The sequence below is a fragment of the Cynocephalus volans genome, chromosome 5 (assembly GCF_027409185.1).
Source record: "Cynocephalus volans isolate mCynVol1 chromosome 5, mCynVol1.pri, whole genome shotgun sequence".
Lineage (NCBI taxonomy): Eukaryota > Metazoa > Chordata > Mammalia > Dermoptera > Cynocephalidae > Cynocephalus > Cynocephalus volans.
The window spans coordinates 54,419,032-54,435,769 of NC_084464.1; the positions used below are offsets into that span (position 1 = coordinate 54,419,032).

At 40.6% G+C, this 16,738-nt stretch overlaps 1 protein-coding gene across 5 annotated transcripts in view; it reads right to left on the minus strand.

Moving 5' to 3' along the window:
- The window catches only part of ZNF318 (zinc finger protein 318), a 51,788-nt gene that overhangs the window by 24,695 nt on the left and 10,355 nt on the right, over nucleotides 1–16,738 (minus strand). For 2 of the 5 annotated variants that reach the window (XM_063097226.1, XM_063097225.1), the window contains exons 4-10: nucleotides 14,992–16,437; nucleotides 13,256–13,355; nucleotides 11,086–11,387; nucleotides 6,629–6,832; nucleotides 6,071–6,170; nucleotides 4,874–4,992; nucleotides 175–4,601 (exon numbers count right to left, since the gene is read on the minus strand). In XM_063097226.1, the coding sequence (XP_062953296.1) occupies nucleotides 1,269–4,601; nucleotides 4,874–4,992; nucleotides 6,071–6,170; nucleotides 6,629–6,832; nucleotides 11,086–11,387; nucleotides 13,256–13,355; nucleotides 14,992–16,437 (5,604 nt within the window). In that variant the 3' untranslated portion in view covers nucleotides 175–1,268. Of the gene's footprint in view, nucleotides 1–174; nucleotides 4,602–4,873; nucleotides 4,993–6,070; nucleotides 6,171–6,628; nucleotides 6,833–11,085; nucleotides 11,388–13,255; nucleotides 13,356–14,991; nucleotides 16,438–16,738 lie in introns of those variants that run through there. The other 3 variants (XR_010023623.1, XM_063097227.1, XR_010023622.1) reach the window with 2 other exon arrangements.

The following is a 16,738-nucleotide window of genomic DNA, read 5'->3' on the forward strand; positions in this document are numbered from 1 at the left end:
TGGGGAAAAAACTGTATATAACCTAGCATTTTGGCATAAAGGAAGTAGCTTTGACAAGTGGAGAAAGAATGGTTGGGGTAGGAATAAACAATAGGGCAGAAGTGCTTCATTGCTCTAGTTTTCCCTTGGAGTTCAAATGTGTGTGGTTTCAAAACAAAAATCCAGAAAGAAACATGAGACTAATGCATTTATTCCAAGTAATTAACACATTAAAAATAAAGTTAAACTTGTCCAAGCCAACTCATAAATTCTTTAATCTTTTTAACAAAATGTACAGCCCAAAACATCACACTATGGTGGAAATAACTTGGAAAGGAGGTAGAGGAAGGGATACATATGGGTTTGTGGAACAGAGAATGAGCTCGATCCCAAGTTTCAGATCTTCTACCTCTTCAGAACAGAAAAGGCTGCTAAGTAATTTAATACAATTTAATATAAAGTGTTACTGGATCACAATACAATGAACAAAGTCCATTTCAAAAATAAGTGACCCCAAAAGCATATCTGCTCCTGGCACTGAGCCACGAATAAGCCTTACCGATTTGTCGTCTTCCAAAAGTGAGCCTGCCAGATTTTCTTCCATGTTTACTTAGGCCACTTCCAATCAGGTTTGTTAGCAGTACCATCTCAAGCAAAGGCAAGAGAGTAAGGGAAGTACAGGAGTTGACATGTCAACAAGGGAAGTAAACAGTAAACAAAAGAGCTACTCACACTGCATTTCAAATAATGTTAAGGCAGGCCCATCCAAATGGAAGCCTAAGAGATGCAATTCTTCCTTCAAGTTTTCCACTTCAGCAAGCCTTCTGGTGTTTTCCCCACAGATCCATCAGCTGCCCAGGAAATTGGGTAGGAATACAACACAGCAGTTGGAGAAGTTATCTCTCTGTCCCCCTCCTTCCCACATTCCAGAAATGGCAGAGTCAAAGCCAAAATACAATCAAAGAACACTAAGTGGTGAGCCAGATAGACATTTGATTTTAATGACAAAGTAGAAGAAAATAAATTGGCCAAAAAAAAAAAATAATAAAAATAAAAAATATTTTACAGTTATGTATAGAAGTAGTTATGATTGATTTGTCTGGAATCTCAAGGGAATAGGAAAAAAAGGAGGTAAATTTTTAAGCTTCCATGAACATTTACTGTTAGATGCCGACTGCATCTCTTGGTGTAGGTTCCAGATGAGACAGCCAACTAGTCCTGGATTATACAGGCATCTGATTTCTAGAAGCCAAGTTGACTCATCCACAAGTAGCTCTGGGTGTATATGCTTAGTTGTGAACACTGGATTCTGTGTGGTCCTGGATGGTATCAACAGTGGCTTCTTGTTCAGGCATTTCTGGGGGAACCATATTGCCTCCAATTATCTGCTCTCTTGGAGATGACCGTGAAGCTAGAGTTTTTACCAAATTAAAAGGGTTGTCATTGTCTTTATCTACTTGAAGAACTGCTGCCTCTGTGATGGATGCATTCGGTATTTCTAGCTGTGGTGGTCCCATTTCCAGGGAACTGCACTTAGGAGTATCACCTGGCTCAGAAAATGGAGAACATAAATTCTCTTTTTCAACTCCAGATGTTCGTGTGACAAAGTCAACAAGGTCTGGAAGGCAAGGAGATGGACCAAGGCATGTAGGATTAATTGCTTCTGACTCCAATCTGAGTGACTCTTGTTTCTCAAATTGGGAAGTTTCTTCTACTTCCTCAGGCATCCTTCCTCCTGCTAATAGGTCAAGGGCCTGGTGTGTTCCCTCTAGGCCTCCCAAGCCATGGTCAACATTTTCAACAGGAAGTCCAGTTTTCAAAATGTTAGAAGTGATCTTCCCACTTTTGGAATTAGATGAGATTTGTTCACCCTCCATCTCAAAGTTAAGCACCAAGGTTTGGGGAGAATCTAACGGAAACCCAGAAAAAGATGGGATTGGTTCAAAGTCACTGGGAGTGGAGGGATTGCACCCTATAGGTGATACAGAATTTTCTTCACACGCTTTCTGAGACAGGGCAGCTGGAGATCTATGTTTTGGGTCTACCCAAGTATTGCAGAAATCAACATGCATATCCCCCAGATTCCCCAGGGAAGCAAGCTCCTCTACCTTTAAGTCTGTAGCTTCAAAGTCTTCTAAGGTCTTGCTTTCTATTGTCATTGTTAATTGTGGATGGACATCTCGTAGGTCCAGGGCTTCCACTTCTGGTTTCTCTGGGCTCTCCCAGGTCTCTGGCCTCTTCTTGGTCTCATCCCAAATAGCCAGCTCATAGATCGTTTTACCTTGAATGTCTTTTGATCTTTCTCTCTTGAGTTTGAGGCTTCTGTACCTAGACGTTCTAGAAGCTGATTCTGCGACTGAATTTTCTAGCCACTCCTCACTACCTGCTGAAACTCCTTGCTCCTGTGGACTATCTGTTAAACATGTATCTGATCTGGTTGGGGGCTGAAGAAGCAATTCTGGCATAGATATTTTCACAGGTACATCTTGTGGGTTCTGGAGTAAAGACCTAGCTTCTGATGAAAATGAGTCTATTTTTCCCTCTGTGGGAGAGGAAGCCTGTGCACTCAATTCAACCACTACTTTACTTGGAGTTTCACTTCCTGTCATTAGTTTCTTAGACTGTTCAGCCTCTTTGTCAATTATTAGCAAATTAGGCTGTTCTATTTCTCCCTCCCACATATATCTGTTCCCATGATTCAGATTAGAATCTTCTATGCTGTGGGGCCCAATGTTGATACCTGCTCCCTCTTCAACCATCCTTTCAGAGAGCTTTGCTACCCTTCCTTTTAGCTGAGTGTTTGTATCCACATCACTTTCTCCACAATCCTCAGATTGGTGGAGTTCCTGACTTTCCTTATCCTGGTTACCAGATTCTATGAGGTGGATTTCTACCAACTTCTGAGCTTCCTTGGTATAACAATGTGTATCCGACAGCTGAGGAGCTGGTTCTACAATAGGTGGCCCTGGCTCTTCCAGGTCAAGTTCTACTTTTCCTTCTGGAGATACATCGCTATTAGCATCACTCTGGAAGGAGCTAGAAGTCCACATGGATAAAGTGTCTGTCTTTGGGGTAACAGTTTCATAAGGCCTGCTTTGGCACAACCTTGTCAGAGGCTGTAGGAAGCCATAGCTGCTGCCTCTTTTTGGGTCTACATGCTCTACAACTGACCATTTTCCTATGGACATCAGAGTTTTTGAGACAGACTTTTCAGGGTTGTTGACTATAGAAGCAGTGACCAAACTACTATCTTGAGGCAAATCCTCTTGCGACACACTGCTCTTCAAAGCAGAAGTGGAAGAGGTGTCTGAACTTTCGCTCCTAGAGACGTTAGTATTTTCTCCATTGGCCAATGGACCACTACTCAGCTTAGTCTCAGGAGCCCCCTTTCCACCGCTACTGTAGAATATGTCATACAGGTCCTTAGCATTGGCTGTGGCTAAGCATGAATTTCGCTTCTCCAATTTTTTGGCTTGTTCACTGAACACACTAGACAGGGGAGGTGGAGGACGTACTAACACAGAGAACAGGGTCTGGTCCCGGTCACACTCACTCACCCCAGGAGCTGTCTCATCAGAAGGAATGGTAGCTGGCTGTGCTGAGGCCATGATGGCTACAGGCAATCCTGGGTTCAAAATGTTAGGACCTAGGAAGCCAGGGCTGAGAGTATGAGATACAACGGGGTTTGACTTTACTGGAGCCAAGACAGCATTTGCTTGAGCAGGAGATGGGGTAGTTGGATGAGGTATAACTGGGGGTGGTGGAGGAGGTGGTGGGGGTGGTGGAGGAGGTGGTGGTAGTATTTGCTCAGGTATATGGGATGGCTCGTTCTTTTCAGCCAGCACCATTTTTTCATCTGGGGACCCTTTTAGAATCACCTCTTCCCCTCCAAATGCTTTGGAGATGATGTCTGGAGGCAAGAGGAGATCAGTTGAAGACTCTTTAACCACTGGCAGAGGTTTAGCAGTGGTTCCAGAGGACTTGATGGATAGAAAAGTGTTAAGAGGAGCTGGCTTGCTCACTGTGGCTGACCCTGACTTGCGGAGTACTGTGGATGGGATAGGCAGGTTGGGTCGGATCTTAGTCTGTGTTGAAGTTGTCACAACAGGCATCCAAGGGCTGGTATGTGCAACAACAGTCTTCCCAGAGAGCTTGATTTTGATGGGCTTTGCCTTCCCAGCTTCAGCTTTGCCATCTTCTTTGTCCTTACTGCTTTCCACAATCTCTTCCTTTGGGATACTTGGGGCCACTACTGAACTTTTTTCCTCTTCTTTTTCTGGCTTCTTCCAGCTGAATTTCCCAAAAGATGATGTTGGTGATTCCTTCTTTACCTCTTCTTTTAATTGGAGTTTGATGCTAGCATTCCTTTTATTTTCAGCTTTTTCAGGAGAGTTCCTACTCTCAGAGATTTGATCCTCTAATTCCTCAGAGACCGTCTCATCTTCTTTTACTTCTTTCACAACCTTTGCCTTTTTTTCTTTCTTCTCCTCCTTTGGTTTCTCACTAAGTTTGCGCTTTAGTTCACTCTGCCGTCGCCGTTCTGTCTCTAGGACCACAGCCAAGCCAGCTTGGCGGTCCAGATTCCGCCGCTCCTCATACAATGGGTTTTCATCCACATATTTCTGGGAAGAGAAAAGATAAAGGCTCAAAAACTGGTATTTCATCTTGGCCCTACCATTCTTAGAATTCATTTACTAGAAATCCCTACAGTAATATTCCTCAAGGATACAGATGGTCCTATCAGCTCAGCATCTCTCTCTAGGACTGAGAACTTCCTAGTGGTTATATGGAATTTGAAGTGTCATTGACTTTTTCTGACTCTGAAGTTGTTTGACAAAGTCAAAAGAATTACTACAGAAAGTGAGAAACTCTACAGGCTACTACAAACACCAACCTTGTATTTCTCATTGTGTTGATGACCCTTCACATGTTGCTCTCCAGAAATCGGATCCCCCAAAAATTCCTCACAGAGCTGGCAGTAAAACCCAGTGATGGGAATCAGAAACTCAGATCCTGGAAGAAGAAAAAGTCAAGGAAATAAATCATTTCCACCAAGGATGACAGCAACCAAAGGAAATCCCACCATCCCGCTGCAGTAAAATGGTTATGGTAGAGAACCTTACCTACTTTGGAGTCAGAAGTAGCATTTAGATGAATCTCAATGGCATAGTCTTCCCAACCTAAGGCTTAAATTCTAGACCTCTATTCTTTCTACCTCTTGGGAACATTAACTAGTTAATTCAGGAGTTTCCTATGCCAGACCCATTCCTGTTGCTGATTTCCTCAAACTGTAATTAGCACTAAGCATCTTAGGATATTTTAAAACTATACTCCCAAACAGCCCACTACCATTTGTATAAGGTATTAATTACTCAGGAATCTATCTTCTACAGATCTAAAGGATATAGTAGTGACACTACTTGTGAAGGTAAGAAATCGAAAAGTTTAAAAACAAAGACACTTTCCACTTGCCAACTTACCCCTTAATAACAATAACTCAAAACATTTTAATTCTTAGTTGAAAATGCAGTTAAATTACTGCACCTTTTACTGGTTTTTTTTTTTTTTTTAACCTGTATTTCAAGTAAATAAGATTTTGGTGCGTAAGCCAATGACAGAGTTGGTCTGCTATATTTTAAGTGGTATATATAGGTTTAACATCTGTTAGATTTTTGGCCATATGGGTAGAGATCACTGCTTTATAGATCTCTTTGTATCTTTGGGACCTCATACGCTGTTTTGTACACAGAAGGCACTCTTGCAGCTTTGTTAAAATGAATGGCTATGGGGACGACCCCATGGCTCACTGGGGAGAGTGCGGCGATGGGAGCGCACTGGCGCTCCCACCGCGGGTTCGGATCCTATATAGGGATGGCCGGTGTGCTCATTGGCTGAGCGCGGTGTGGACGATACCAAACCAAGGGTTGTGATCCCCTTACCGGTCACACACACACACACACACACAAACACACACACACAAAAAAGAATGGCTATGTCTCACACTATGCTGCTTCCTAGCACCTTAGTTCAGGGACACCTCTTTCTTGGCTGAACGTAAAGAAACCACAAAGGAGGCAAGGAGGAAACATACCTTTTGCAGGAACAGTTATCTTGTCAGTGCGCTTTACAACATCGTGCTTGGCCTCACTCTGGGTCTTTGAAGCCCAAGGTCTGTTGTAGGGATCCAGTGTCTATTTGTAAGAGGCAGAGGTGCTCACACAACAGCACTAAAAACTCAATGACCCACTTTTCTTTTTTTCCCACACATAAGACCAGGCGACCAGAAGCCCCTAGCTACCCACCCCCACCCCCTCTGCCAAATGTTTAAATGGAAATCACCTGTGGAAAAGGTAAACACATGTTAGAGCAAGTACTAGAAAAAGATAAAATGAAACAAAAAATCAGGTACTCAAGGAATCAAAAGAGGCAGAAGCCTCACTTACACTTGTCATGGTGTTTAGTTACAGGCAGGTCCCCTGGACTGAGCCCTGGGGATGGTGTCTCCTTTGTTGGTATCTCTTGGCTCTTCAGATTGGGGCTCCTGCCCATATGAGAATGTTTCATTTTCCATCTTTGTAATGCAGATAGGGGTATAGAAGTTTGAATGGAATGAGGGTGAGAGTGAAGTAGCAGAGGGCAGGATACCTACCTGTGTGTGCTTCTTATTGTGCATATGGGTGAAGAAGTCAAACATGGTCCCACAGATGGTGTTGCAGTCTTTGCACCAGTGATTACCAGCATCATAATACTCATAGGCAGCAATGGGCTGATCAGGCTGCTTAGCAGCTGGCTGGAGGCTTTCAGCAGGCTTGGGGCTCTTAGTACGGGACTTCTCATTTTTCAGTTTTGATTCCTAAAGGGGAAAAACCTGTACTCACAAGGAATTCAAGGCAGTCTAGATCTATCTTCTCTCAGAAAAAGCCAGTGGCCATAATAATAGAAGTATGGCCATATGTCCATATCTCTAATGCCTAAAGCTGTACAAGCTAGAGGGAACCCCAAGAGAAACCTGTCTCCAAGGCTCAAACAGAACTAATTAGATTGCACAGTGCTGTCACACCAGGCAGAGTAAATCATAATGGCAATATATTTACATACATATCCTAAAATACCCAAGAATACCCAAGATTGTGGAAACATTGGCTACCTCTGGGGAAGGGAACAGGAGAACAAGGATGGTTAGGAATCTTTTCACTGTATACCCTTTGGTAAACGTTGAATGTATTACCTATGCAACTAAATATATTAGTTAAATTTGAAAATCATAATGACAACTAGGGAGGGAAGAAAAAACAAAATGGAAATGGTAACTGATAGGTTAAACAAAGAAATGCAGAAAATAGGTGACTTGAACTCACTTATCACATGCATCCCAGTATGGAAAACTGGAGAGTAGGGCTGGTGTTGTGCATAGATAAGTAGACAGTCATCAGTGTGGGATGACTTAAAGGAATTTGGGTAAAATATTCCTAGCTGCCTAAAATATCATCGTTAGAATTTAACACCTTTGAGTTACCAAGAATCCTCTTTTAAAACATATCAACTCCCAAACATTTAGTTATCAATAATACATTAATTTGTTACCAACCTGGGAACAAGGCACTTAGGAAGTGATAATTTTGGTTAATGTTGGGGAACAAGGCACAGAAAAAAGATCACTTTGCAACACGGGGAGGGTAAGTATGAATGGCGTTCTAATGTAGAAAAGATGAGAGAACTGGGCACCTAAAATATTGACTGGTGGGGAGACAATAAGATAGAGAAAGGGAAACAATTACGACTTCAACGATACTCTTTCCCTACTAGAGTCCTACTTAAGAGCCACTAAAGAGATCACACCCAGCAAGTAGGGATTAGAAGAGTTCATGCACTGCTGGTGGGAGTACTAATTGACACCATCTTCTGTAAGATAATCTAGGAATACATATTACACACCTCAAAATTCTGTACACCCTTTTACTCAGCAATTCCACTCCTTGACATTTATCCAAAGGAAATTATTATGTCAAACAAAAGATGATTTGATTGGTTAAATAAAATTTACTATCCATACGACAAAAACAACAACAAATGAGGTGGTTAAAAATTATATTATAGAAGTATAATTACTGACATGGAAAGATGCTTATGATATACTGAGAAAAGTAACAAAATACACCTGAATAGTTAGTAAAGATAAATAGGTGTAGAATGATAAATGTCACTTCATCCAAAAGACCATACCAATGACAATACGAAGAACAACAGTGATAATATGATGGTCCAGGGTTCAATCCCTGCACCGGCCAGCTGCCAGAAACAAAAAACAAACAAACAAAAAACCCCACAAAAGACCTTCTGTAACCACTCTATATTCCTCCCTTACCCAGTCTTCTTTTTTTAGGCACTCATCATTACGTAACATGCACTTGTTTATTGTCTGTCTTCTCCCATTTCATGAAAATGTGAACTTTGTCTATATTGTCCCTGCTATACTTCACATATTTAGACTAGTGCCCACACTTTCTTGGTGATCAACAAATATGTGTTAAATGAATTAATACACAGAAGAAGAGTTTTTGGAATAAACATACCAAGGTATTAATAACAGTTATCTCTTGATAGATAGAATTGTGGGTTTGTGTATGTGTATTTTTCCAAAATGAACATCAAGAAAACCTCAAACCAGCTATACATTTTAAAGAGAAGCAAAAAAAGGAGAAATACCAAGAACAGTTAGGAAAGAAAAGTTGCAGATACAACATTCCTTACTGCTGAGATGAAAACCCAATTGTAACATATCCCTGTTAGCTTCAGAGAACATGAAGACTCGCCCAGATCGAAATTATAGATTGTCATAGGGCTGGTACATTTAATAGAACCCCAACTGCAAAGGGCCAGAACTTTTATGCTCTTCTCCCAGTAAGGGCCATGGACTCAAGACCCAGGTATAAAAAGACTACAGTCCTACTTGGTTGAAAAAAGAGAACTCTCCAAGGAAGACAGGTAGAAATGAGAACGTGGTTGATAGATCATATAGAATATCCTCTTCCATACTCCTCAATATTAACTAAGTATCTACTACGTGCTAGACATACTGGATGCTGTGGGCAGCACAAAGGTAAATAAGTTTTATTCTTTTATCCTCAAGAAGCTCTCATTTAGTGGAGGAGAGAGACATGAGAACAGTCTTCAAATAAGAGAATGAAATAAATCTTACAAAGAAAAAACTAACATTATGGAGGTGCTAAAGAAGGGCTGACTAAATCTGGGTGGAATTCTGGGACTTCTTCACAAGGAAGATGGTATTCAAGTTGGTCATTAATGGATGAGTGGGGTTGGGAGAAAGATTATTCCAGGCTAAGGAGGATTATTAATGCAAAATCAGAGAGGTGTAATAGCATACTCACATCTGGAAAACTGCGAGCATTTTGAGATAGTAGGAGTGTAAGATGTAGTGTAATATTTCTTTTTTCTTTTTTTTTTTGTCTTTTTGTGACTGGCCGCACCGCGCTCAGCCAGTGAGCACACCGGCCATCCTTATATAGGATCCGAACCCACGGCAGGAGCACTGCTGCGCTCCCAGCGCCGCACTCTCCCAAGTGCACCACGGGGTCGGCCCGTAATATTTCTTGAGTACCGCTCATTACTATGTGCCAGGCACTGAGCTATGTATTGGGAGCTATATTGAAGAATGAGACAGATATGGCCTCCAATCCTTTGAACCTTAAAATCTAATTGGGGGAACACGTAATTATATAATTAAAATGGCTATAAATGCTAAAAAGGAAAATTACAAAGTATTATGAGAGTGTATAGCACGCAAATTTAAACAGTCTGGGGAATCAGGGAAGGGAATCAGGGAAGTGTTTGAAGCAGCAATCTGAAGGATGAATATGAGTTAGTCAGAAGAGGGAATAAGGAAAGAATTGAGTTTCTGAGGTAAAGAAAGGGAACAGAAGACACAAAGGCATTAGAGGGATGATATATCTGAAGAATGAAAAGCTAGCAACGAAATTACAGTGAGCGAGAGAGAAATAAGGCAGGCATGAAATGAGGCTGAAGAAGTAGGCAAAGGAGTAAGTATCACGGTCTCTGGCTGTATGTGGAGATAGGACTAAGAATGTAGCAGTACAAGAAAGAATTGAAGGCTTGGACTTTGACAATAATGGAGATGGTAAGGTGGATGAAATCGAAGATTACTTTGGAGAGTGAGCTGACAGAATTTGTAATTGATTGGGTATGGAGCAGTTAAGGAGAGGGGAGCACTAAGAATGCTTTTTAGGCTGTTGGCATGAAAACTGCTGGACAGTGGTGCCATTCATTGAGAATGGGTAACACCAGAGGAAGAAAAAGTTGGGAGGGAGGTTGAGCACAATCATTAATTCAGTTTAGGACATGCTGAATTTGAGGTGCCTATGAGACAATGAAGTGGAAATGGTGAGTAGGCTGTTAGACACTCAGAAGAATCATTTGAGCTAGAATATGAAACTGGAAGTTGTCACATGGTATCTCAATACAGAACTGGATGAAATGGTCTAGGGAGAAAGAAAAGAATTCTGGAGAGTTGGGCTAGGACGGAGCCCTGAGAAACGCAAATATTTTAAGATCATGTACAAGAGGATAAGCAGCAAAGGAGACAAAGCAGCAGCCGCCAGTGTACTAGGAGGAAAAGAAGTGTGACAGAAGCCAAGGAAGAAAGCCAAGGGAGAAAGTGGTTCCTTGTTTCAAATGCTACTGATTTGAGAACTGAAATGTATCCACCAGCTTTAGCAACATGGTGGCAACCTAAACATGAACATGACTGCTAAACATGAGTTGCCAAAATGGTACATACAAGTTGTGAGATTAGAAGCCACACTGGAGTGGGTTAAGGAACAAATGTTGGAACAAGAACATCGAAAATCCTGAATACTGAGGATTTTGGATTCTACCTTGTGGGCAACAGAGAACTGCTGAAATTCTGAAGAAGCATACCATGATCTGATCCATGCTTTAGGAAAACAACTCTAGACTTAGTTTTACAACTGGTTGGAAAACTAAGAAAATGGTTAAAAAGTTTCTATAGGAGTCCATGGAAAAAAGATTTAAGACAGAATCAAAGAAATGGAAAAGCTGAGTTGGTACCTTATTGTTGGAGGAGTTTGAGGATGATAACACTTTTTCTGGGCTCTTAGATTTTTCTGCTTTCCCAGGCTTCTCTGTAGGCTCTTTACTATCATTTGAAGACTTCAGGGATTTATCAAAGATGTTAATTCCCAAGATCTGAGCCACTTTGTCCAGTTCAGATTGCTTCTTTTCTGCCTCTTCTGCCTCTTGTCGTAGCTCTGCAATGTCCTTCATAATGTTATCCTGAAGCCGACTCACCTCCACCAGGAGTGGGTCTTTGTGGCCATCCTTCTCCCTTCGTTTCTTGCGCAGCATTTCCCCTGAGTAGTCAAGTGTCAACAAAAAGAAACAAAGGGAACATGACTTAAGACGAGCCATTTTTCATTTATAAGTAATAATCTATCAGGACTTTATGGTTACAAAATCTTTTCCAATAAAAGCTTCTAAAAATAAGATTCTCCTTCCACATGGGCTGGTTTAGGTGAAGCTTCTATGAAGGCAAAAAAATGGGTGATTATGTTATCTTTTGTATAAGGGGTGTTAGCTAAGGATCTATAAACCGGTTCCAGGGATTCTATGAACTCCCAGAACAGCATATAATATAAGTTTGTGTGTGTGTCCCCCCAAAAGGTTAATAAATGGTTTAACTATGAATCCAGTAGTTGTCCTCTCTTCAGAGAGTCAAAGAATTACTCAGAGAGTAAAAACATTCAAAGTGACATAGTTGACTTTAAATGATTTAAGGACACTTTACCAACTTTTTCATTGAGTTTTATGTTTTGCCTCAGGCTGATCTAATGTTATCAATCTGAAACTTCAGGTCCTCATGGATTAATCCTCACATGATAAAAAAAAAAAACTAACTTTTTCATCCCTAAACAGTCCAAACCCAGGTAGAAGCAATTATATCTTCTCTCACTCTCTATTCTTTCATACTATCACCAAGCTGCACTATCTAGAAACCTTGTTAGGTACTTTCCTCATTTTGTATGTAAATTCCTAAAAGCACAGATGAAGAGATGGAATAAAAAACAAGGTATTATGGAACTTCTTCTTGTGCCAAAAAGTAAGCAAGTACTCAAAAAAAAAGATGGGGACATATGAAAAGTACAAACAGGAGCAAACTCAAAGTGGCTCCCACTAGCCAAATTTGGGACAATTTGAGCATGAAAATAAATAATGATAATAAAAGATCATAACATACTGAATGAAAAATTCATAAATTCACACTGATATAAATGAGTGAACAAATGGGTGTGCGGTTGGGAAGCTCTTCCTTAAGGTAGAAAGCCAACTATTAAAGGTGGAAGGAATGATGAAGCTAGAAAATCACTATTTAATAACCATCACAATAATAACTGATTCAAGCAAGAATCATCAATGTGTGCTAAAACTAGTGAGTGGAAGTTTGAGGAGCAACTGAATATTTACATAGTCTTGGGCTGGCCAGTTAGCTCACTTGGGAAAGCACTGTGTTAATAACACCAAGGTCAAGGGTTCAGATCCCCAGACTGTTCAGCCACCGAAAAAAACCCCAAAAACAAAAAACCCAAAGAAAAAATACACAGTCTCAAAATATCTTCCTTATTAAGATACTTATTAATTAAAAAGGATAAAATAGTAACTTTATAGTGGCAAAACCTGGCAGACACCACTTTAACCAAATGATCAAAGTTAACATCACCAGTAATGGGACAAATCAACACCTGATAAGAGCTGAGCATCACTTCTGTGATACTCCTGCCAAAAATGAATAACCTGATTGTAATTGTGAAGAAACATCAGACAAACCAAATTAAGGGACATTCTAAAAAATATGTGACATTTTCTCTTTTAAAATATTAATGCTATGAAATACAAAGACTCAGGAACTGTTACAGATTAAAGAAGACTAAAAGAACATGAGAATTAAATATGATGAATAATCTTGCATTTTAATTTGCTATAAAAGATATTATTGTGACAAACGGTGAAATATGAATAAGATTGGCTGACTAGATTATACTACTGTATTACTATTAATTTCCTTTTTTTTTTGGCGGCTGGCCAGTACGGGTATCCCAACCCTCGACATTGATAACAAAGTTTCTTAAACTGAGGTTTCAGGTCTCTGAACCTGTCTGACCCATTTGGGTCTTCTACTCATGTTACTACAATAAGGCAGTCATGCAAAGGAATTGTCTGATACCTTGCTGTTTATGAAGCCGTTCTAACTCAGTCCTGAGATAGTACATCTTCTTCTGGCGGGCTTCCCGGTCACTCTTTAGTTTTTCCCTCTCTTCAATAACCTGCAAAGTACAAAATGGTAAGAAAGTCCCTCAGTGTCCAACATCCCCCCTTTTCTACTGCTATCTTCCAAAAGCCCTTTTTTTAGACATTATCTACATGTAAGGATCCAAATGCCTGCACACAGAGGCTCTGACTTTATTTCATTCTGATCCAAGTTCCAGAATAGAAGTACCCTCCTTTTCAGAACTACATTGCCCAGAAAGTATTGTTTTTACACAGGAAGCACATAAAGCCACTGACAGAAACTATTAAAAAGTTGTTCTGAGTCCCAAAGGGACCCATGGAGAAGAAAACTAATACGTGTTATATGTGAGGCACTGGATTAGTTGCATTACATATTTCAAGTTATTTAATCCTCACATTTTCCTATTTTACAGTAAGAAAAACTGAGGTTCTGCAAGATTAAGTAATTTACCCAAAGTCATATAGTAAACGTAGATTTAAAATCCAGGTATATCTGCCCTAAAGATCATGATCTTTCAATTATATTACTAGTATCTAATGTAAAAAAGCAAATATGGATTGTCTATAACAGGTCAGTGTGAAAACCTATGCATTATCAGCCCTGACGTAAGTGCTAGGCTCTTAAAGGAAAGTAAAGAGAAAGTGTTCAGTCTCCAAATACTGTTTCTGAAGTCTTAAATTCTGACTTTATTCAACCTACTCCTCTCTTTCTCAAAGGAGTTCGATAAAAATAAAGACTGAAGTTCAGGGTATCTAAGTACAATAGAAAATTAAGAGGAAATTTTTTTGTCTTTACAAAAATTAGCTAACTTTTTTTAACTGGCAAAAAATGAGATTAGCCCTCCAATTTTTCCTCTTTTTTTCTCCTTAGGTCTTAATTATTTTGTAGGCAATTCAAATTTATACACATTATATTTTTATTTCTAAACAGAGTTATCAACCATTAAAGACCTTTGAAATTAACAGTATGTATTAATTTTTCCATTTGAAATTCTTCTATTCTTTATTCTTCACCCCTACATAATTTTTTCCTACTGCTCTAAAAACTTAGAATTATTGTATCTTTACCCTAGCCACAGCTCCCTTCCCACAACATGGGAATCCAATGAAACTTGATAATATAAAAACTGCTTTAAAAAAAAAAAGTGTCATGAAAATACATTGTCACAAAAATGTCATATAAACGAATAAATACATTTTCATTATTCTTAGGTTCTAAGATAAACCAGAATAAGCAAAGCTTACTTCTTAGTCTAATTATCAAGCAAGAACTAATTATTAGCTTTCAACTCCTATAATCACTATAGGAGAAGGATCTAAAATGTATTGGACTTAAAATAGGTTTAGTGTTCTCCTTCACTGATGTGTTGAAAACTTCATGACTTCCTATACAGTGTTCTAAGACCATTAGTATGGGTAGAGAAATAAACTAAAAAAACCCAAAAACTAACAATCATAGTGGGACCTAAGGCCAGACTTTTGTTTAGTCCTAATGGAAAAATATGTGAGAAGAACAGAGGGGCTACTAACATTACTTAGGGTGATGGCAGCAGCCTCCAAAGGACTTAGAGTGAAAGGGCCTTATAAATTTTCAGCCCCCTCTAAAAGAGAAATACAAATTTATATTAAAATAGAAAAGCCAGGCACAGGATGTTCAAAGCTAACATTTACCTTCTGCTTCTGGGAAGCACGGTTCTTCTCATCAGAGATCTTCTCTGGATTATATCTTATGAGTGATGGGATGGACACCTGGACAGGCACTTGGACCACAGGAATTGAGCCTAGCACTGACTCCTCCTGCTTGGGTTCATCAGGAGTCACAGTGGGGATCACACGGAGATTAGGACGGCTACGAGTAGCTTGTTTGGTAACTGGCATTATCCTGTGTGGTTCAGGTAGAGGGTGGTTTGATGGTTGAGAGGCAGGGTACATGGGCCATCTTGAGGCTGCATATGCCATGTAGTGCCTATAGGCATCAAAGGAGGCAGGGGGAATGGCAGGTCCCTGGTAGTTTGGAGGTATCCTAGCTGCAGCAAACTGAGAGGTCCTTGGCATATGAAACTGAGATAAAGAAGCAGTGTGTGAAAGTCGGATTGGGGTAGATGGTGTTGATGGCAACATGCACCTGACTGCAACAGAAGACTGAAACCCACTGCCAACCACCTCTGGTCCTGAAATATGACCCATTGGATGGTCAGACTTTAGGAATGGAGGGCTGTTTTTTGTGAGCAGGTAAGGATCCACAGGGGAGGCTGGGTGTGGATGCGACACTTCTGGGGAGTGGGTATTGCTATGGGGTGCCTCCCTGCTCTCCAGTCTGTGCGGATCTGAGGAGCGCCGATCAGCTGAGAAACGGTGGTCAACTGAAGAACAGCGATCAGCTGAAAAGTGCCGGTCAACTGAGGAACGGCGGTCAGCTGAGGAGCGTGATGATGGCTTCTTGCCATGAAGTCGTTCCTGGGTGCGTGCAGCCAGTTTACTAATCTCTGCTACTCCAATATCGAGCCCTATGGTCTTGAGCAAGTCATGAATCTTGGCATATTCTGGATTGGTCTCTTCCAGTGATTCTAGTTTTACAGTTGAAGCTGAAGAGGGTAGGGAGCTTGTTTTCTGCCTCATATCTTGACCCTCAGAGCCCCCGAGGGGCTTTGGTAGAGATTCTGCCTTTAAATCCTCTTCTTCATCCCCATAGAGAAATTTCTCCTCATCCTCAATGTCAGGGAAGCTACGTCGCCTTTTCTCCTGTGTACTGGTAGAACCAGCCAACATACTCAGAATGCGGGAAAAACCACTGCCATCCTGGCTAGCTCTCTCATGGGGCAACAAGAAGTCTGTGTGTCGCTGAGATCCCTCACCTTTCAAATCCAATTTTTCTTTGCGGCACAGAAAACTTCCAAAGTTTTCTCTGAGAGGACTACTGTCTTTGGGCATCCCAGGAAAGGGACCCCATTGGTAGAGGTTGCCTTGAGGTTCCTTCAGGGCAGTATCTAACATTGTCCCCTTGTTTTCGATCTCTGAGGCAAAAGCAGCAATAGCACCACTTAGTGGAAGAGATGGATGTCCAGAGTAGAGAGGATGATCCTGGCTGGAGGCAGTATTGCTGGAAAAACTCTCAAGCTGCAAAGAAAAACACAACTGATTTTGACCCTATGCAGAATCTTAGAACACTAGTAATTGCGATAAATACTTAAATACTTTGTTCTTCCTGAATAGGAAGATAAATGTATGAATAAAAGGGAGGAAGAGTAATCTTAGCCAGGTTCAAGATATGGGTCCCCATCTCTCCAGATGTCTCTGCTATAGCAAGGAGAAATAGAAAATTAAGCAGACTGGATGGAATCCTCACCTCCGCCCATTTGTTACAGTGTTTCCCAAGGAATTTGAATTCAAAAGGATTTTAGAGATCCCTGGCTTGCTT